The following is a 20,955-nucleotide window of genomic DNA, read 5'->3' as shown; positions in this document are numbered from 1 at the left end:
TTTAGCAGATTGCTATTAGAGAACAGCAATACATAGGAGGACAAATAAAAGTTAGTTTGTTTTAAGGTAGAGGCTTATAAATATATAAAAATCCAACTGATATGTTTGGGAGAAAAGACTGGTTTCAGTGATGCAGGAGATCCCTTCAGTTTCTGTGCTAATGACCATAAGTGAGGAAATGAGAGAAGGAATCAATAGCACTGTGAATGCTGCTTTTATTCTCATTTTAAGCTGGGAGAAGCAAACACTTGCCAAAAGAAACAGTCTTATTTGTCTCACCCCCTTGATTCTGCTGGCAAAAATATTCACACAGCCTTGCAATAAGCCCGATCAGGGGCATGATCTAGTTAAATTTTAGCCTCTTTTACTGAGTTAGTTTTAGTTCAAATCCCTTTTCTAATCCAATTCATTGTGAACCTACCAAATTTCTTGGGGTGCTACAAGAGCAGTCAAGCAGGGTATATTTAATTATACAGTGTAAGTGAAAAGAGATGCGAAACATGATTTTTCTACTCCCTAAAGGTATGAAGCATGTTGCATACCAAATATATTTATGGAATTCAGTAAAATAAATGAGATGTTTGTGGAATGTTCTAAAGCATAAAAATGTTTCTACACAGGCAAATTATTTCTGTTTAAGGTCCTGTGTCATTGGATGCTACATTGCAGAGGATCGTTTTCTTGAAAAACAGGGTATTTTTCTCCTTCTGGATTTGTTGGCAGTAGGTATTCTTATTATTGTTGTTACAGAATGAAAGAGTAGTAAAACAACATGGAAAACTGTATATTTTTTTATAGTATCTCCTCAGACTACTATAATACTTACAAAAAGACTGGTGTATGTAATTCCCTGAGATAGGAAGGTAATCAAACACCAGGATATCCACTCAGAAATGATTGGACAGAGTTTCCATGCATCTTTTTTTCAAAATAGGTATTTGACAGAGTTTTAAATTTACCAAAAATATACTCTTTTTTAAAAGAAAACTCAAGCTATCCTCTTATTTTGGATGACATCTCTGTTTAGAAAAGCACCTCAGTTCTTCATCTCGAAGTTAGTAAAAGCAGAGTTAGTATACACTTCAGGCTTTAAAAGTTTTGATGTTTAAAGTTAGTTTGTACGTGTATTTTGTATGTGTAGCTATTTCTATGGGTCCTGAACCTAGAGCTGGCACAGGCATTTCACCTCTTACAAAATAAGCATGCTCCTTCCTTGTTTCATTCCCTCCTCATTCTTGCTGGGCGTACTGCCAGTCTCTGATGCCCTTGAAGTTCGAGGCTGCAGACCCTGCCCTACCTTCATCTGCTGTTAAAAAATCTGACCACAAATAGCGCAGGTGCCGTGTGGTACCGCTCAGCCACTGCCTTCAGGGTCTGTTTCTTACAAAAATAAATCGTGGTAGTAGTACAGTCTCAAACATGTGAACCTGGAGGCATGAATACAAAACCTGTTACATAATTCTACACACAGGTATGCGCATCTTACATGATCCTACATTCATTCCCCTCATATTCCTTGATTTATAGAATTTCATATGGCGGGATTCCAGAAACTTGAAAGATTTACACGTTTATACACCAGTTTTGGGCAAGTAGGTGTGATGAAAAGCTTGCAGTTACTCGATTACATATTACACAATTTCTCTATTTATTTGAAGGTAAACATCACTGTCTTTTGAACAGTTTAAAACATTTTTTCCTTTTCCCTTCACCAAGTTAAAGCAGAAGAACCTGTGCAATATAATTCTTGGAATCTTGGTTGAATTTTGTGACAACCCTAAAACCGCTTCGCACATCAATACCTGGCGAGGGGAGAAAGATCAAACAGCAGCTAATCTTCTAATACAGTTATGGAGACAGGAGGAATGTGAGCTAGGAGTCAATCGTGATCAATATGGAAGGATTGTTGGTAAGTTTTATGATGCGTGTAAAACTGTGAGCAGCTCCACTGAACAAGGTAAAACAAAGGCAGTATTTGCTTTTGCAGTCTGAATCCTGATGAAAGTGTATTACAATGTTTATAGCTTTATGCTGTAATTCTTACCAAATCCAAAATACCTGATATCTATTTCGTTGGAGTCTGGCCACTAGATGGCATTTTCTGCATTAGCTGGGAATGAACCAAGTAATGAAGGGAGCCGTGACTAGGACAGCCTGAACAGCTTTTTTAATGCTGGACAGTTAAACTACTTCTTTTCTTCCACAAACAGCTTTGTGTTTTGTTATATGTTGTAAAAAGAAGTAAGAAGAGTGCTATAGTCTTGCAAATCATTAGTCATGCTAATTAATATTTCCTGGCCCAAATTATATTCAAACTCCAGGCCAAACTATCAAAATGATTTACATAGTGTCCACAAAGATGGACCTGCCTTCTTTTGGAGGAGGCATCACAGAAGAGAATATGTCTGTAGCTGCATGTTAAAGATCCTCATGCTTCCTTACATAGATAGCATTTCCTCTAAGTTTAATAGCTTTAGGAACATACCACCTCTTCATTCTTCACACTTGTTTTGTATTTTGAAATTATTAGATATGAAGAGACCCATTGCTAGCAACTTCCAGAAACAGCAAGAGGTCATCCCTGTTCCTGCCAACTATCCCAGCTTTGCCATCATGGAAATTTCAGAAAACATACGGGCAAAACTTTATTTCTTATTATGCAAGCTAGGTAAGACAAGTGAATTGCCTTGTCAGTGTCATATTTGTCATTAAAATGAACTTGTTCACTGGCAATCAATAAAGTCACTATAAAAAAGAAACATCAAAGGAAACTTCAAGATGCGTCATCAACACTCTGTTATTGATAGATACCTGCTCATCCTGTTCTTAAAAGTCCCTGCTGCTGTGGATTTGAAGACTTTCCCAGTAGCTTGCTGCCTCTGTCACTAGGATGAGTTTTCCTAGTATTAAACCTAAATTTTGCTAGAAAGTTTCTGTAATTTGTTTTCCCACACACAGTATCTCTTTCACATATTTTAACACTTTCACATTTAATTTTATTTCCCTAGATTAAGAAATACTACTTTCTGTAGATGTTACTCACAGATCTCACAGCATAACGTCTAATTATTCTCATTGGTTTTTTCTTGAACCTTTCCAATTGGTTCACATTCTTCTTGATCTGTAGTGTCCCAAAACTGAACACAGTACTCCAGCAGAAGCCTCACAGCCAAATAGAACTAGATTCTTCCACTCATCCTTTTCTCATTTGACTTAGGATCTTGTATGATCATCTACCATCCTGAATTTGTAAAGATGCTATTCCTACATTTAGAATTTTTTATTTGTCCTTACTGAATTAAATTCTGTGGGTTTAGATAATTTTTCAGATTGGCAAGATTAATTTGCATTCTAATCTTTTCTTTCAAAATGCTGCAGTCCCTCCTAGTCCCAACTATTCTATGTTGTTTGCACACTGAATATGAATACACATTACACCGTTGTCTAAAAACCTATGCTGAAGTCAAGACACATGATGAACTCTTCCGCATCTGTAAGATTTCTTATCTGGCTGTAAGCAAAAGCTAGATCGAATGACATGGTTTGTTTTTACTAATTCATATTGGATGTTAATGTTTTCATTTTACGTTACCACTTAACTGCATAAACTTTGTTTAATTATTTGTTTCAGTCTTTTTTCAGGAACTGAACTGAACCACTATTCTCTGGCTTCTCCTTTCCCCCTTTTAAAAATAGGCATTGTGTTTGTTTTTTCAAGTCTGTCCTCCACAGGCTCAAAGTAACTGTTCTGAGATTGCTTCAGCCAGTTCCTGGGTAACCTAGAGAACCGCCTGGTTTGAAACAACCTTAGTTTCTCTAATAAACTATAGCCAGTTCTTCCTCGCTTGTAACCCAGGTTCTTACCAATTTTTATTACTTTTAATTATGTTGAATGTTGGATCACAGCTAAATTCTTTATTTTTTTATTTTTTTAAATGAGATTTTGTTCCAACTTTCTCCTATATCCACATACTTCCTATGTTAGTTATATATGTTTTAATGTCTCCTGTGAAGTACTGAAATGGCATCAAAGTGGATAATAAAAAAAAGGGATTAAAAGTAGATAAAAAAATGGAAAGATTTTCATAGTATTTTCTCAGCATCTTCCTCGTACGTCATACTCCATAACAGCCTGTAACATGGTGATCTAGAAAAGCAGTGTTAATTGGTCTTTATTTATGGTATTCTTAACTTCAAAAACATGATGTGATTATATTCTGATAGACAGATGCTACATTCCCAGTTACCACACAGACGGTATAATGAAGTCTAGAATGAGATTTGATAGACTATATAGGGGTGTTTTTTCTTAAAAAAAAAAACAGGTATAATTAACATTTAGTGTGCAAAAAAAAAAAGCAGCATAGTCTCAGCACCCATACTTCTCTAGGTTAATCTTTTACATGTATTCTAAACATATTTTTTTAAAAGATGGAGTCATTATGCTCAAGGCTCAAATCTTTGAGATGGAGGAAACCCTCATTACACAGTTTTGAAACAAAGTACTAGAGGCTCTGTGATACAATTCTTCTGTTGGCTACTTCACAGCTGAAGCAAACTCTGTTTGTGCCGAATTGCTTCTTTAGTACAGTGACCTGTGGACTCAACTATTTGTCTGCTTCAGCAGATCAAACCCTTACCCCAAAAGCATAGCAAATGCAGTACAATCCTGGCTTTCCAAGTGATTGGAATTTCACTGGAGACACTGATAAGTAAAGAGTTAGAATAGAGTGAATTTATTACAGAAAAAGTAGGAGTATTATCACCAAAAACCTGCTCATGATTAGACTAGTGACTGACAGGTGTATGTGATAAAGATTTTGCATGTGATTATATGACAAATAAGATTGAGTCTTTTTTAGAACATTATATTTTAAGATAAATTCAACATGCTGTTAATACTGACATGGTTAATATTTGTTTAGGTTTTGAAAATTTACGTGGCTTGTCTGCTAAGGATTTTGTCACACTTGCTATCATACGGCATTATATTGACTTTAAAGTGAGTATTGTGGAAGAAAATATTACTGCTGTATCTGTTTGTAAATATAGCAACTATATGTCAGGATACAATGAACAAATTAACATTCAAAAGCTGTCACGTATATTACAAGTCACCGATAGTTTCACAGAGTGTAAGCCAGTATTTACCATCAAAATAAACAGTCCCACTTACATGATTCCAGCACTCCCCAGACTCTTCCTTTTGTACCATCTGTACTGCTACAGATGTTTGTGACTGCATAGAAAATAAGACTAGAAACCAATGCTAGTTAAAAATAACTCAGAAAAAAATAGTTTTTACTGTTTGCCAGCTCAAGAAACAGGAGTGTGCCAGGATAGGAGTAAGAAATAAGAGAAGGGCAAGAGAGTAGGACTACCTCTGTGAGGTCAGTGGGGGGGGGTGGGAGGGGAAGGGCGCACTTTGCTATTAAAAATGACATTAAACACACATTCTGATAAAGGATTTTCTGTGCTTTCCCATCTTTGTCCCTTCATGCAGTATCCATCCATACTGTCAAAAGTTAAGAGTGATGGGCCTATAGGAAACAAGAACAGGGTAATAAGCTTTGTGGGAGCCATCCTACTCAAAAGATGCTTCAGTTTATGCCAATTTTCTGCTTAGGAACAAAGTTTGTGAGAGCTTAAAGTGTTCAGGAACTAGCAAGACTGGATCTTTAGTTGATAATTCCAGTTTCCATTTATGTCTTATGTTGCAGTTTGCCCTGATAATGTGAACAATTTGAGATTTTACAGAAGAAGCCAGTGGGACACAACACTTCGCTTGTAATTTGGTATCTAGTAGCTATTTGTATTTCTTCTGAGTTTCCGTAGTCATCAGCATTCCTCTTACTGTTCTGTGGAGCCAAGCGTGGTCTTAGGAAGGCTTAGGGAGGACTATCATGAATGAATTTGGCATAACATTACTGAAGTCTAACCTTGCATTAAAATTCTGGGAAGTGAAACAACAATAAGGAGAGAGATTGTTGCTGTATTATATTTTGAATAATTGGAACTGAAAAAAAATGGATAAATATCAACTAGCATGGTGTGTGTTTTACACACAGGTTGGAGAAGTTTGGAGTGAACTGTGTGCAGAACTAAAGGAAGAATTCAGGCCTGTTGCATTGGATGAAGAAGCCCTGAAAGTTATTTCAGAGGTACCAGAAGATACTGGAAGAATGGTTGCTGCTCTGCAAACTGAAGTGCTTGAAAGTCAACATCACCAAGAAATCCAAGAGGAAGAAAAAGCATATACAAAAGTAAGACAAGGAGTATTAAATGTAAATTTAAAAATAAAACCAATGTAAAGCTTTTTTGTCAACTTATATGAAGATTTTCTTATTATACAATGTTGAGAATTCCGTATGTGTGTATTGCTTGAAGATATTTCAATCTGTCTCAGCAGTAAAATTTTAACTTTAAATTAAATGAGGTTAACCTCAGTTCTCTCAATTTGTATAAGTTTGCCAATATTTAGAAAGCAACATGAAAAAATGGAGCAGTATCATCAGTGATGCATCAGCAATGGTGTAATGAGGAATGATCATTATCTTACTATAAGAGTTGCACCTGTGTTCATCTGTAGCAGTTAACAATCTAAGGTACCTATTACAACTACATCCGCTTCTTAAAATGAAACATAAGCCTCTGTTATAAACTGAATATCCACAGAGCTTCATTACTTCCCAAACTAGTGCTTTGTGTTTCCCAGCCTGCTGAGAGTGACCAGGTATGGAGATTTTCCAGCTTTGGTGACAAGGCAAGCATTTGGCATTTTTGCTCATCTAGTGTCTCATCCTCTCCTGCTTTCTGAGAAGTAAGATCAATTGGTCCAGTTGTCTAAAATCTCATGTTAGTGTTTTTGAGGGATTGTCACAGAATGATATGGGGTTGGAAGGGACCTCTGGAGATCATCTAGTCCAACCCCCCTGCCAAAGCAGGTCCACCCAGAGCAGGCTGCACAGGAATGTGTCCAGGCGGGTTTTCAATGTCTCCAGAGGAGACTCCACCACCTCCCTGGCCAGCCTATTCCAGTGCTCTGCCACCCTCAAAGTAAAGAAGTTCTTCCTCATGTGTAGGTGGAACTTCTTATATTCAAATTTGTGCCCATTTCCTGTTGTCCTGTCCCTGGGCACCACTGAAAAAAGACCAGTTCCATTCTCTTGATACCCTTCCTTTAAGTATTTATAAGCGTCAATCAGATCCCCCCCCAGCCTTCTCTTCTCCAGACTAAAAAGACCCAAGTCCCTCAGCCTCTCCTCGTAAGAGAGATGCTCCAGGCCCCTCATCATCTTTGTTGCCCTCTGCTGTACCCTCTCCAGCAGTTGCCTGTCCTTCCTGAACTGGGGGGCCCAGAACTGGACCCAGTGCTCCAGATGGGGCCTCACCAGGGCAGAGCAGAGGGGGAGTATAACCTCCCTCGACCTGCTGATCACACTCTTCCTGACGCACCCCAAGATGCCATTGGCCTTCTTGGCCACAAGGGCACATTGCTGGCTCATGGACATCCTGCTGTCCACCAGGACTTCTAGGTCTTTCTCCTCAGAGCTGCTCTCCAGCAGGTCACCCCCAACCTGTACTGGTGCAGGGGGTTATTCCTCCCCAGGTTGCAGCACCCTACACTTGCCCTTGTTGAATTTCATCAGGTTCCTCTCTGCCCAACTCTCCAGCCTGTCCAGGTCTCGCTGTATGGTGGCACAGCCTTCTGGTGTGTCAGCCACCCCTCCCAGTTTTGTGTCATCAGCAAACTTGCTGAGGGTACATTCCATCCCTTCATCCAGGTCATTGATGAATATACTGAAGAGGACTGGACCCAGTACTGACCCCCAGGGAACAGCACTTGTTACAGACCTCCAACTAAATTCTGTGCCCCTAATCATGACCCTCTGAGCTCTGTCTTTCAGTCAGTTTTCAATCGACCTCACTGTCCATTCATCTAATCCACACTTCCTAAGCTTATCTATGAGGATGCTGTGGGAGACAGTGTCAAAAGCCTTGCTGAAGTCAAGGTAGACAACATCCAGCACCCTCCCCTCATCTATCCATCCAGTCATGCCATCATAGAAGGCTATCAGGTTAGTCAGACATGACTTCCCCTTGGGTGAATCCATGTTGACTACTTCTGATAGCTTTCTTTTCCTCCACATGCTTTGAGATGACGCCCAGAACAAGCCATTCCATTATCTTTCCAGTGATGGAGGTGAGGCTGACTGGCCTGTAGTTTCCTGGGTCCTCCTTCTTGCCCTTTTTGAAAACTGGGATAACATTGGCTTTCCTCCAGTCCTGGGGCACCTCGCCTGTTCTCCAGGACCTTTCAAAGATGTTGGAGAGTGGCCCAGCAATGACTTCTGCCAGCTCCCTCAGCACTCACCGGTGCATCCCATCAGGACCCATGGACTTGTGGACATCCAGTTTACTTAACTGTTCCCTAACTTGACCTTCCTCCACTAAGGGAAAGTCTTCCTTTGTCCAGACTTTCTCTGATTCTTCCAGATTCTGTGGCTCCTGAGGGCTGGCCTGATCAGTAAAGACTGAAGCAAAGGCGGCATTCAGCAACTCCGACTTCTCTGCATCGTCTGTCACCATGGCACCCATCTCATTCGAAAATGGGCCCACATTTTCTCAGGTTTTCCTTTTGACTCTGATATACTTGAAAAAGCCCTTCTTGTTGACTTTGACATCCCTTGCCAATTTTAATTCCAAGAAGGCCTTGGCTTTCCTCGTTTCAACCCTGCATACTCTAATGGCATTCTTGTAACCTTCCCAAGTGGTCAGTCCCTTCTTCCACGCACTGTAAACTCCCTTCTTCCACTTGAACTTTTTCAGAAGCTCCCTGCTCAACCACCCAGGTCTCCTGCTTCCCTTGCCTGATTTTTTGCTCTCAGGGATGCACCGATCCTGGGCTTAGAGAAAACAATGTTTTAATATTGTCGTCTTGAGCCCCCCTATCTTCCAGAGTTGTAACCCATGGGATTTCTCCAAGCAGTTTCTTGAAGAGGTCAAAGTTAACCCTCCTGAAATCCAAGTTCTCAGTCCTACTTGTTGTTTTGTGCATACTACCCACAATCCTGAACTCTATCTTTTCATGATCACTGCCCACAACCTTAATGTCCTCCACCAGTCCCTCTTTGTTTGTCAGAACTAGGTCCAGTAGTACACCTCTCCTTGTTGGCTCCTCCACCACCCGAATCAGGAAGTTATCATCAATACACTGGAGGAACCTCCTGGACTCTACATGCCTGGCTGTGTAGCCTTCCCAGCAGATATCAGGGTGATTGAAGTCCCCCATGAGAACCAAGACCTGTGATTGCAAGGCTACTTTGAGCCAACTGTAAAAGGCCTCATCAGCTTCCCCATCCTGATCAGGTGGTCTGTAATAAACACCCACAACGGTGTCCCTCATATTGGCCTGCCCCTTAATCCTCACCCACAAGCTCTCAACTCTCTCCAAGATTGTCATGCGTTATGATGCCTGCACTTTTGTCACCAGTACTGATTCCATCTCTGTTATTCAGCATTTGGAGTGAGAATATACGGAAAATATTCCTGAAAGAGTGGGGGCTCTTCCAACATCTGTGTTGGATGAGGGGAAAAATTGTTTGCCACAGAGAAGGTAACCCTGTTTTTTTTAAAGACAGTGCATAAGCCTGTAAAGGCCATGTAGATTACTACAGCATTATCATCCGATCTCAAGTGAGGGGTATGAGCTAAGGAAACTGCAGGGGCATAGGTGAACCTACTATCCAAACAGCACAAGGAAAGAGTTCAGGAAGGCTCATGAGAACAGGATTGTGTTACATCTTGTAAATCTCATTTATATTACAGATCCAAGCTATCCATAAGCAGAGAGAAATGGTAAATAAATCTTGGGAAAATTTCTTGACTCGGACGTCAAACTATGAGGCATTAAAGGTAAGAAATCTGAGTGATGGAGCAAAATTTACATTCACAGTGTAGTTATAATAATTGAGAAATTACAAACACATTTCTTAATAAATTACGAGGATATCCAAAGTAGAAATTATAGTAAATTTTATATTCACACAGACATAGAAGAATGAACCATAAGATGTATTAGCAAAGCTACACAATCTTTGATTCTTCTGCTGTTCTATGATTTTATGATTCTATGATTTACTTTTCTGATTACAGTCACAAATTGGGGATCAACATTGTTTATGCACTTGCAATTAGGGGTGTGTGTGTAGGTGTGTGAGCATGTATGTCTACACTACCACTTGTTCTTGTGGGGGACTTCAACTTACCAGATGTCTGCTGGAAATACAATACAGCAAAGGGGAAACAGTCGAGGAGGTTCCTGGAATGTGTGGAAGAGAAATTCCTGATGCAGCTGGTGAATGAGCCAACTAGGGAAGGCGTCCCACTAGAGCTGTTGTTTGTGAACCGAGAAGGGCTCGTGGGTGATGTGAAGGTTGGAGGCCAACTTGCTCATAGTGATCATGAAATGATAGAATTTTCAGTTCTTGGAGAAGTAAGGAGGGGAGTTAGTAGGACTGCCAGCTTGGACTTCTGGAGGGCAGACTTCGACTGTTGACAGAGTCCCTTGGGAGGCAGTCCTGAAAGGCAAAGGAGTCCAGGAAGGCTGGACATTCTTCGAAAAGGAAGTCTTTAAGGCGCAGGAGCAGGCCATCCCCATATGCCAAAAGACATGCCAATAGGGGAAAAAGACCAGCCTAGCTGAACAGAGAGCTTTTACTGGAACTCAGGAAAAAAAGGAAAGTTTATGGCCTATGGAAGAAGGAAGGCCACTCAGGAGGAAGTTGTTCGCTGCGCAGGCAGGTGTTCAGCCATCTGTAGGAAAGCAGGGCTCCGTCACATGTAGTGGTTAACTGGAAAGACAAAATACATCACTCTGAACGTGCCCTCCCTGTCCTTCTTCTTCCCCCGACTTTATAGACTGAGCACAATGTCATATGGTATGGAATATCCCTTTGGTCAGTTGGGGTCAGCTGTCCCAGCTGTGTCCCCTCCCAACTTCTTGTGCACCCCCAGCTTACTCACTGCTGGGGTGGTGTGAGAAGCAGAAAAGTCTGTGTAAGCGCAGCTCAGCTGTAACTAAAACATCTCTGCAGAAATCCAAACCATAGCCCCATACTAGCTACTGTGAAGAACATTAACTCTATCCCAGTCAAAACTAGCACAGGTTGTCATGCATCAGTACGGCCTGGGGACTGACTGGCTGTGTGGATGTGTACTGTGTATGGAGTGACAAGCTGAACGTAAGGCAACAGTGTGCTCTTGTGGTGATGAAGGCTAACAGCATATGAGAGATGGGCTCGTGCAAATCTCTCTCTCTCTCTCGCTTGAGAGATGGGCTCGTGCAAATTGCATAAAGTTCAGCCAGGCCAAGTGCAGGGTCCTGCACCTGGGACGTGGCAATCCCAGGCACAAATACAGGTTGGGCGGAGAATGGCTGGAGAGCAGCCCTGAGGAGAAGGACTTGGGGGTGTTGGTGGATGAGAAGCTCAACGTGAGCCAGCAACGTGCACTGGCAGCCCAGAAAGCCACCCGCATCCTGGGCTGCATCAAGAAAGTATGACCAGCAGGTCGCGGGAGATGATTCTACCCCCCTCTACTCTGCGCTTGTGAGACCCCACCTGGAATACTGTGTCCAGCTTTGGAGTCCTCAAGACAGGAAGGACATGGACCTGTTGGAATGGGTCCAGTGGAGGGCCACGAAGATGATCAGAGGGATGGAGCACCTCTCCTATGAAGACAGGCTGAGAGAGCTGGGGTTGTTCAGCCTGGAGAAGAGAAGGCTCCGGGGAGACCTTATAGCAGCCTTCCCGTATCTGAAGGGAGCCTACAGGAGAGCCGGAGAGGGACTCTTTGTCAGGAAGTGTAGTGACAGGACAAGGGGTAATGGTTTTAAATTGGAAGAGGGGAGATTTAGACTAGATATTAGGAGGAAATTCTTTACTGTGAGGGTAGTGAAGCACTGGAACAGGTTGCCCAGGGAAGTTGTGGATGCCCCATCCCTGGAAGTGTTTAAGGCCAGGCTGGATGGGGCTTTGAGCAACCTGGTCTAGTGGGAGGTGTCCCTGCCCATGGCAGGGGGGTTGGAACTCGATGATCTTTAAGGTCCCTTCCAAGTCTAACCATTCTATGATTCTATGATTCTATATATGGCTACATTAGAAAGAATATGGGTCACAGCAAGTGATTATTCTGTTCTTGCTCTTGGGAAGCCGTGTTCATTTATTCTGTTTTCAGGTCCCCAGTACAAGAGAGAGTCACAAACCAGAGGGAGGGTACTTACAATTAAAGGCCAATAGAATTACCACCTCGTTAATTTTGTCATTTTGTTTGTATATTTTCTAACAAGTGCAAATGATACAATTCATTGTGATTAAAGTAATTTTGCCTTTTTTCTAACTATCTTTAGAAAGCAAAAAGGCTTCAGGAAAAATCAGTAGAGGCTTCCAGATGTAAATCAAAGACTCAAAATGAAGCTGTCCATTCTACTGATATTAAAGGCCTTGGTACAACAGTAAGTCATCCCCAATGACAGTTCTATTTTCATTAATGCGTAAGTGGTTTGGGGTTTATTCTGATGGCATATGTGCTGTTACTGACTCTTTAATAATGTTTATGTTGACAAGCTCCAAGTATGTAAGAAAGAATTTGTATCTCATGCAAAGCACCACTGCCCCGTCTGACTCGTTGCTGGTCAGAATGAGATTCAGATCTGCAAATTACTCATAAGACGTGGGTAAGGTGGTCCCTGTGCTACTTGACACATACCCCTTGAGAGACAGCCTTTCATGGAAACCTTGCTGAGGTCAAGACCTCCTTCATTTATTGTTGGGTAAATCTGTGTGATCCCTAATACACAGCTTGGTAGAGGTGTCCTTTGTCAGTAAACGTGTTCCTGGCTGTCTGCAGACAAGTCACTTGTTGCATCTGCAGAAAAGATCTTTTTTCTCTCATTTCTATCAGTTAATTGAAGTGTGAGAAAATAAAAGCCATTCTTAAGATCTTATTCGGGTGTAACAGCATATTTAGATGTTGAATTTTGACAAGCTGGGGTAAGACATGGGAGAATCTCCATTCCAGTCAGTAACTGCTTTTGAGCTGGCTGGATGATTTCTGTGTCACCATCACAGCTAAGTGGGATTTTAGGGGGAGGGATAGCTTCTTGGTTGCTTATAAGTTACTCTTACATATAAGGAGAAACAAGGAAGAAAAAACATGAGGTGTTGTTTTCAAACTTGCACAAAGGCAAGAGATTGTATTATCACGGGCTCTCCCTTATCAATAAATAATGACAGCTAAGGTGGCTGCATCCTGAAAAAGAAAAGAGGCGGTTCATGTTTGATGTGGTGAAGAAAGGAGGATCTTAATAAGATGCAAGGGTATGGTCTCAGAGAGCTGGACTAGGATTTTTATCAAATTATCTTTGCCCTAAACTTCTGAAGGATATGGAGGGACACATCTGTGAATGCAAGATGAAGTGGGCTGGAAAAATGATTTAGTTACATGCATATCTCAGTGAGACTGTTAATCAGCAATATTTTGCAGAAAGTATCTGAAAAAGTTAAATATAAGCATGAGTATTCAGGAAATTGTTAGTAGAGAGAAATACATTGTTAGGTTTTATTGTAAAGACTTGGACCTCAAGCCAAGATTATTCATTTCTTTGGAGGGAGAGGATTTAACAAGAGAATATCTTTATGGTTCTATAATCAACATTTCTATAATCAATGTTTCAACAACTGTAGACAAAAACAAGGAAAAGGTTAGTCCATTTTGCAGAATAAGTGTATTTAGAAAAGGAATACACATCGGCAACATCAGACAAAATCCCTTGGGTATACCGCTTATAAGAATTACCAATGACAGATATGGCTGGCAATCTTTTTCGTGGAACAATCTTAACAATTTTATTCCCCCCTCTCTCCCAAACAGTCTTAATAGGGAGAGATGAAAATTAAATGATGGTTGTTGGAAACAAGTTGAGGTCAAGTAATCAAACACACAAGCCACATGCACTCAAAGAGTTGCGCTGTTTGTTTTAGTAGGTCATGGTTAGAAGATAGAGGTGTCACTTAGGGATTATTTATTCAAAGACCTGAACGTATACAGCATAAAGAGTAGTAATGAGACTGGAAAGTGTATGTCTCTCTCAGTCTTGGGAGTTTTCCTGGAGCAGTAGTTAGAGGCAATTGCATTCTGAGAGAAACAGGGTCTGTTCCCTTTTTTTTCTTTGAAGTATTACTGTATAGGGAAATTCTGAGGACAAAAACTGTGTCTGATATTATACACAAATCCAAATACCATTGCAGAACAAACTTCTATTGTAATAAAGGTTTCACTTTCTTTTCCTCTATGCATAAAATCAGATACAAAGACAGAAAAGCACAGTACATAAAGGTACCTGCTGAAAAACAACTCTGTCTTTTCCTTTGTACTGATGGGAACAATTTGTGAATTTAGCATAAAGAATAGTTTGAGTGGACCTCAGAAACCACAGCATGCATCCCCACCAGCTGAATAATATTTTTGAAAGACAGTTCATGATTTAACGCTTATCTCATTTTAAATGCTAACATGAATGTCAAGCAATGCATTTATTTTGTTTTTCAGATTGGATCTGGTCGCTTAGTAACTGTTGAAAGTACACCTCCTCAATTAACTGGAGGGCCACTGGCTGTTACAGACCTTGCTCGTAGAAAGCCCTCTGTTTACAAAGGAGACTTGAAAAAGATTAAAAGAGTTAAAACATTAGACTCGGTCAAGAAAGATTCGGTACCTGTAGAATAAATAGTGTTCTGAACAGTGCTTCTAATATTTTAGTGAAATGTATGTGTATTTTAGATACAAGATAAAATCTGTTTGTAAAGCTTTGATGAATTGCATAGAGCATCTTGAGAGTAAAATTATATTTTGTCTTAACTAATATAAACATGGGGATGATTTATTAATAAATAAAAGTACCCCGTACAGTATGGTACAAAGATATGTTGAGTCTAATAATTTTGTGTGCTGGTGTCAGGTCACTCTGATCCACTATCACTAAGTCCACTATTTAGATTTCCATCTCTTGTTGACACATTCCACACATTGCAGTGTGAGTGAGCAGAGTGATGAACCATCACATAAATGCATTCAGTTCTTTGTTTTCCTGGATACCGTACCCTCCTGGATTTTGTCAAAGTCCATTTTATTACTAGAATTGCTGCCTTTAGCATCAGGACTTCTGACTTCTATTCTCTCAGTTCTCTTCTAAAGACTCACTAAGAAGTTTGTCTGTGCCAACAGTTTCTCCGAGCCTGTTAGAGAGAGGTGCTGAAATGTTCTGCTTCTCACAGGTTTCTCACAGCTCTTTAACTGATCTTACTGTTTTAATTATTTCTTGGGTTATTGCTCATATTGTCTGCTGTAAGAACTCATCGTCTTCCACCCTAGCACCTCTAGAATACCCACACAAGCTTGTGAGCAGCAGACCTTTCTGTAGTTGACTGTTTGTAAGCTTTTATCTCCTTTCCTAACTTGGGCAAAGCTAGAATTTGCTATGTTTCAATAGAGCAAGATTCTCAGAGGCTGTTGCTTCCTTTTAAAAGCAGTTGGTCTCCAGTGTTATGGCATGAACTGCCGTGACACTGCAAGGGGTTCTGTGACATATGCTTGTAGGCTGTCATTTTCACCTGTAAGCAACATTGTGAGAAAAGTATAAGCTTTTACTTTGTTAAAAGCCAACTTGAAAATTGGAAATAAATTTGAGCTAAACAGATAGAACTCGGTTTCCAACTCCCTTTTTTACTTTCTGAAAGAGAAGAAGGGAGTGGGGCGGGGGGGGGAGCTGTGTAAGCGTTTCTTAAAAATCTTTTTGTCTCTGTAACAAGACATAGCAGAGCTGGCATTAAAATGAAGGCAGAGATTTTTGTTTAAAAATTGTCTACTTGAATTCTATAAAAAGAAGAACATAAAGAAAATAGTAAAACAAAACAGCCATATGAGATGGTACTTAAGCGTCAGAGAAACATCCACGTTTAGTTTCCAAAGATCAGAAGCATTTTCTTATGGGCAGGTCTGTTAAACGCTACATTGTAGAGTACAACAGTCATCTAGTACTTTAAGACAGAGAAATTAAGCTATGCTAATTTAATTTAATTTCATTTTTATGCTGACACTTTGCTAGCTGGTAATTTTTAAGTATAATCTCATTTCATTATGACGTTTTTTCTCAAAACTATCTGCATACAATTTAAGTATGTTTGTTTAAACAAGCCTGTATGTGTATTTTTTGCCTGCCAGCAAGAAGGGTAAGCCAAGGTATATAGACATTATCTAACTGAAGTCTTCTGTGTCAAGCAAAGTCTTGCTCAGTTCCTTATGTTTGTATTTCTCTCACAACTCTTCAACAGCTACGCTGCTTTACTGCTGGTTTGGAGAATGAGAAAATATATCTACACACTGGGGCCACAAAAAGTATGCTCCATTGTCTTTTCACAATTAAAACCAAACAATAAATATTTGACTAGGAGAACAAAGACTGTGACATTTAGATATTTTTTTTATATGCTTTCATATACATGATGTGTGGGTGACTCTTTACTGCTGGCAGCAAGGCACCGGCCTATTTTTTCCAAAAAACCATACAGGACTCATGTAAGTCCTTCCAATTTTTTAGCAAAGGCTACAGCCATGCAGCATAGCCAAGGTACGGATATAAAAGATCTTTTAACTGGAAATCAGGTTATATTTATGCTTATGTAAAAACTTTAAATCAGGCATAAAGTGAGCCGTGTTCCTCCCCCCCGCACCGTGCTTCTGCTGCAGACACCCTGGCGTTGCAGGCATGAAGCTGCACATGCTCTTGTTAATTGTAGTGAAGCCTGGAGAAGGGACAGAATTTCCTGAAATGCTCACGTTTATACTTCATAAATGAATTCTAACACAAGGCTTCACACAGCACAGTTTTTGCCGTGAGCCGTGGACTATGGTCTGGCTGTTGCGGGGAACCCAAGGGAACTGGGCTTGCTCTTCCTGCTGTAACCCAGGGATGGAAAGAGAGTGAGTGCTGAGGACTGGTGGAGGAAATCACCCCCCTTACTGGGAAACCCTCTTGTAGAGACCCGAGGAGCAGCCAGCTGGCTTTCCATGGCCCTGTCAGAGACAAAACAGGTATTTCCACCTGGAATTTGTTTTGCTGCTGCTGCTGTGTTCCTGTTGTTTACAATCACCTGCCCCTTCAGCAGACACTGCAGGGTCACCGTAGCAATAGTTTGTTCGAGCATTCTGGAGCCAGTTATGGTAGATGCCAAGCACCTTTGTCTCCTATAGAATTAAAGCAAAGACTTACAGTCTGAGGAAAGATGGATCTTTTAAAACTGCATAGGATACCTCGCTCTGGCGTTCAATTAAGACATCACCAATATAGGAGACATTACCTTTAAAATGTTACCATAGTTTTACGCTTCTGTAAGTGACGAATAAAATTATTTGTAGGTGTGAACAAGGGGAATTTATTTATCTGGATTATGACAGTTAGGACACCTTCTTTATTGCAAATGCAATACAATGCACAGCTTTATAAACTGAATATTGCTGGAACAGCTGCTCATCATGATGTCTCAGTTCCTGAAACTGATGTTCGGGTGTGTCACGACTCCCTCTATTTAAGATATTTTTTTGCATCAGGAACTTACATTGATGGGTGGGAGAAATGTCTCACTACTTTTGTACCCCCTCAGAATACTCCATTTTACAAGATGCAGTTCAATATTGTATTTACAGAAATGAACATTTACAAATCTATGAGAATTGTTGGATATTTTACAAACTATATATGAGGTAGGCATTATTTGGGATGGATTTCTTGTTACTTATGAAGGTTTATATGCTGTTACTGTGTAAGTACTGTTTCCTACAATAATTAAACCCAGCTGGGATCCCATAAAAGGCCAGAACACAAGAGGGACTGAAGAAGCTGTATAGCCCAAGGAGTAAAGCAGAGAACAGTCAGCGTCTCTGAGTGTTCCCATTTGTTCTCAGGCTTTCTGTGCTCAGGAGAAATGAATTTATGAGACAGTTAATTTGCCTGAATTAGCTTACCCATGCTGGATGGTTTCTGGTAATGGGAGCAGTAGTCAAGCTAGTCTCTCAGTCTTTCAAACCACTTGATGCACGAGTCTCTTCTCAACTGTGACGTTGAGGGATGGTGACAGGGATGAACTGTATCAACTTATTTACCTGTATGAATGTGTAAATAAAGAGCAGTCTTGTGTAAAGCACTGTTCTTAATATAACTAGTAGCAGGCTTGCAAATAACATGTCAATAGACAAGAAAATACTATTCAGACCTTGCTGCGTAGAAAAATACTTTAATTAATCCATAGCCTAGACTAAGCAGTGACAAAATGCAAAGCTCAGACTGCACAGGACATTAAAATGAGCATATCCTTCCCTTTAGCTTGATGTCACACTTTTTTTCAATTCTTAAAAGTGAAGTTGATTGTATGTGCAAGACACTATAAAATACGTTTATTGACATTTTATCCATTGCCTAACATATAAAAATATATTGGGTTTCCATCAAAATTAACTTTTAAAAAAGAGAATTATTGGAAAAGATGAGCCTCTACAAAAATACACCAGTGGTTCAGACTCACAAGCTTACCTGAGAGAACAAAGGTGTTGACTCAAAATGCAAAGGCATTCACGCATGCAGTGAGAAAAAGGCAACCCTGGTAGATTGCAAGACAGGAAAGCAAAAGTGACAATGTGGGAGCTGATGTACCTATCAGTTTAACAGTGGTTAAGTACCTTACACAGAGAAAAAAAAAAAAGTTTGAACCATGCCAATGGTTTTGTCTAAGCATCTACAGTATACGCTGTGCTTTTGTGCTCCTTCATTTTGATGTTGCCTTGCTGAGGTATCTTCATTTTCTCCCCTTTTGGCCTAAAATGGGTTGGTGAAAGCGGACCCTGCAAGATTATGAAAGAAAGGTAGTTATTTTCCAAGGAATATGGTTAGGAATGCTAGGATTAAATTATCTCCATGTTCAGTCCGGAAACTTAAAACTTCTGGCTGGGTACATCAGATAAAAACCGTACTGCAGAGGAGGAAGGAAGCACACAGGTCTGGGATTGGTTAATAAGGTATGAAGCCAATCGCCTGTACGACTTCAGTTCAGACTCATCTCAGACCACGACAACAGAATTTGTCACTGTTTGATGATTCAGTGCCCACGAGATCACATTATGTGTCAATAGTTTTAATGGGAAGAACAAGGTTCAAGCAGTCAGGGATTTGAGCTTCCCTTCTCACAGAGGGTCGATTCCCCAAAGTTGAGACTGAAGTCCAAACACCAGGAGACTTTTAGCATTGTAATGTCATTTATATGCACACAGTGATAAACGGAGAATGCAGCATCCATTGCCACACACTCCCACATGCATACGTGACGTTTTTTACACTTTGTCACATACAGAAATGTAGGACCCTAACCACTTTCGACTCATGTATTGTGAAAGTGGCTACCATTGAAAGATGCAAATACTTTGGACAAGTAGAGACAGGAAACTAGAAATTACTATATTGAGTTGTCTAAACAATCAAGGATAAGCATGGAACAGCGGTTCAGTTTAATGTTAGGACATAACGGACTAACACCATATTCTGTAGTTACCTTGTAAAGTTCTATGTGAGTATGTGGAAGAGTATTTGGGAGACATTAATTGTCTTCTGCCCATTCCATGTGATCTTGAGAGCACACAGTCTACATACATATCCCAGAAGTTCTGGGCTAAATCATTGAAGAGTTCATTGTGCTTGGGCTTAGGGGATTCCTTTAGGAACATCATGAAGTCCCAGAGATCAATGACCGCATCTGCTACCTTGAGTTTCTTCATTTCCACCAGCCCATGGGACGACACTTCCCAGCACTGATGGTCAATCTGACCCAGGCTTGCAGGAGTTTCTTTTTGATAATCTAGATTGGCATAAACCAAATTCAGTATCAATACACAACCCAGCTGAAGATACCACCTTCGTTTCCATACAGATTCCATACTCCAAGAAGATACCTGAAAGAAAATGTATAAAATCAGTGATTCTGCCACTATGTAGCTCATTCTCACATAACTTAGAAGGATACCCAAGAGATGATTTATACATATATACAGAAAACTTTTCAAACCATGGAATAAATACCAGTCAATGAACACTAACGCTGGAGCTGGATTTGCACCTAGAAATTGTTAATGCTGTTTAGAACATGAAAACCTGAAGCATAAAGTTTGAAGTGACCGTAGCCTCATCAGAACGGCTCCTTGAGCTCAAGACTTCTTCCCTTAAGCTCCTGTGTATAGATCATCAGCAAAATCAGATGAATAGCTGTTAGGTCCCGGTTCTAGTGGTATTCTATTTTAAATGATTGCAAACAAGTAATAGAGCTATAAATAGCCAGTCTTTCATGGAGCAGTCCAGTTCAGAAGGGTGGTGATGAAGAGGCAGTAAACCATTACACTGTACTGGGGGAGCGTAGGCTGGTTACGAACTCATTCAGTAGCTGTTGCAAGACCAGAAAAAGACATATTCCTTTCTGGCTTATGTTAAAAAATTAAGCAAACTTTTGGCACAATTATTTCTAGCATGTATGCAAAACACAAACTATCTGGAGAACTGGAGACGGAAAGAGTAATAGCACAGGAGGCATAATGAGAACTTCAAATGCCACAGAATATGTAGTCATTATTATACATGGATTCCCTCTGGGAAAGCTGCAATTTTCCTATGGTGCATATTCCATATGCTCAAAACAGGTTTAGACTGAACATCACTAAAATACCTGATAAATTTTTTTCTCAGTCCTTCCTATCAAGATAAAGTGCAGTGGAAAAGCAGAGTAAACATAAAGGTGAAAACAGACAAACAAAAAAAAGACAAGCAAACACAGGGAAAAGTCTGGAGAAAAAGATGACAGC

General features: G+C 40.3%; 2 protein-coding genes across 2 annotated transcripts in view; one reads left to right on the top strand and one right to left on the bottom strand.

Annotated features, from left to right (window-relative positions):
• Positions 1-14,787, top strand: part of CFAP69 (cilia and flagella associated protein 69) — a 33,000-nt gene extending 18,213 nt beyond the window's left edge. Inside the window, exons 16-23 of the mRNA XM_074157403.1 lie at positions 641-722; positions 1,717-1,909; positions 2,531-2,668; positions 4,926-5,002; positions 6,069-6,263; positions 9,829-9,915; positions 12,410-12,514; positions 14,611-14,787. Of these exons, the coding sequence (XP_074013504.1) occupies positions 641-722; positions 1,717-1,909; positions 2,531-2,668; positions 4,926-5,002; positions 6,069-6,263; positions 9,829-9,915; positions 12,410-12,514; positions 14,611-14,787 (1,054 nt within the window). The remainder of the gene's footprint in view (positions 1-640; positions 723-1,716; positions 1,910-2,530; positions 2,669-4,925; positions 5,003-6,068; positions 6,264-9,828; positions 9,916-12,409; positions 12,515-14,610) is intronic.
• A 4,141-nt stretch (positions 14,788-18,928) lies between these two features.
• On the bottom strand, positions 18,929-20,040 carry FAM237B (family with sequence similarity 237 member B). Its single transcript, XM_074157665.1, has 2 exons — positions 19,659-20,040; positions 18,929-18,954 (listed from the first exon to the last, which is right to left on the bottom strand). The coding sequence occupies exons 1-2, from the start codon at positions 20,038-20,040 to the stop codon at positions 18,929-18,931; spliced, it is 408 nt and encodes a 135-aa protein (XP_074013766.1).
• Between the last annotated feature and the right edge of the window lie 915 nt (positions 20,041-20,955).

This window comes from Numenius arquata, chromosome 12 (genome assembly GCF_964106895.1).
Source record: "Numenius arquata chromosome 12, bNumArq3.hap1.1, whole genome shotgun sequence".
Lineage (NCBI taxonomy): Eukaryota > Metazoa > Chordata > Aves > Charadriiformes > Scolopacidae > Numenius > Numenius arquata.
The sequence above is the reverse complement of the archived record's forward strand: the minus strand, read 5'-3'. Positions and strand labels throughout refer to the sequence as shown.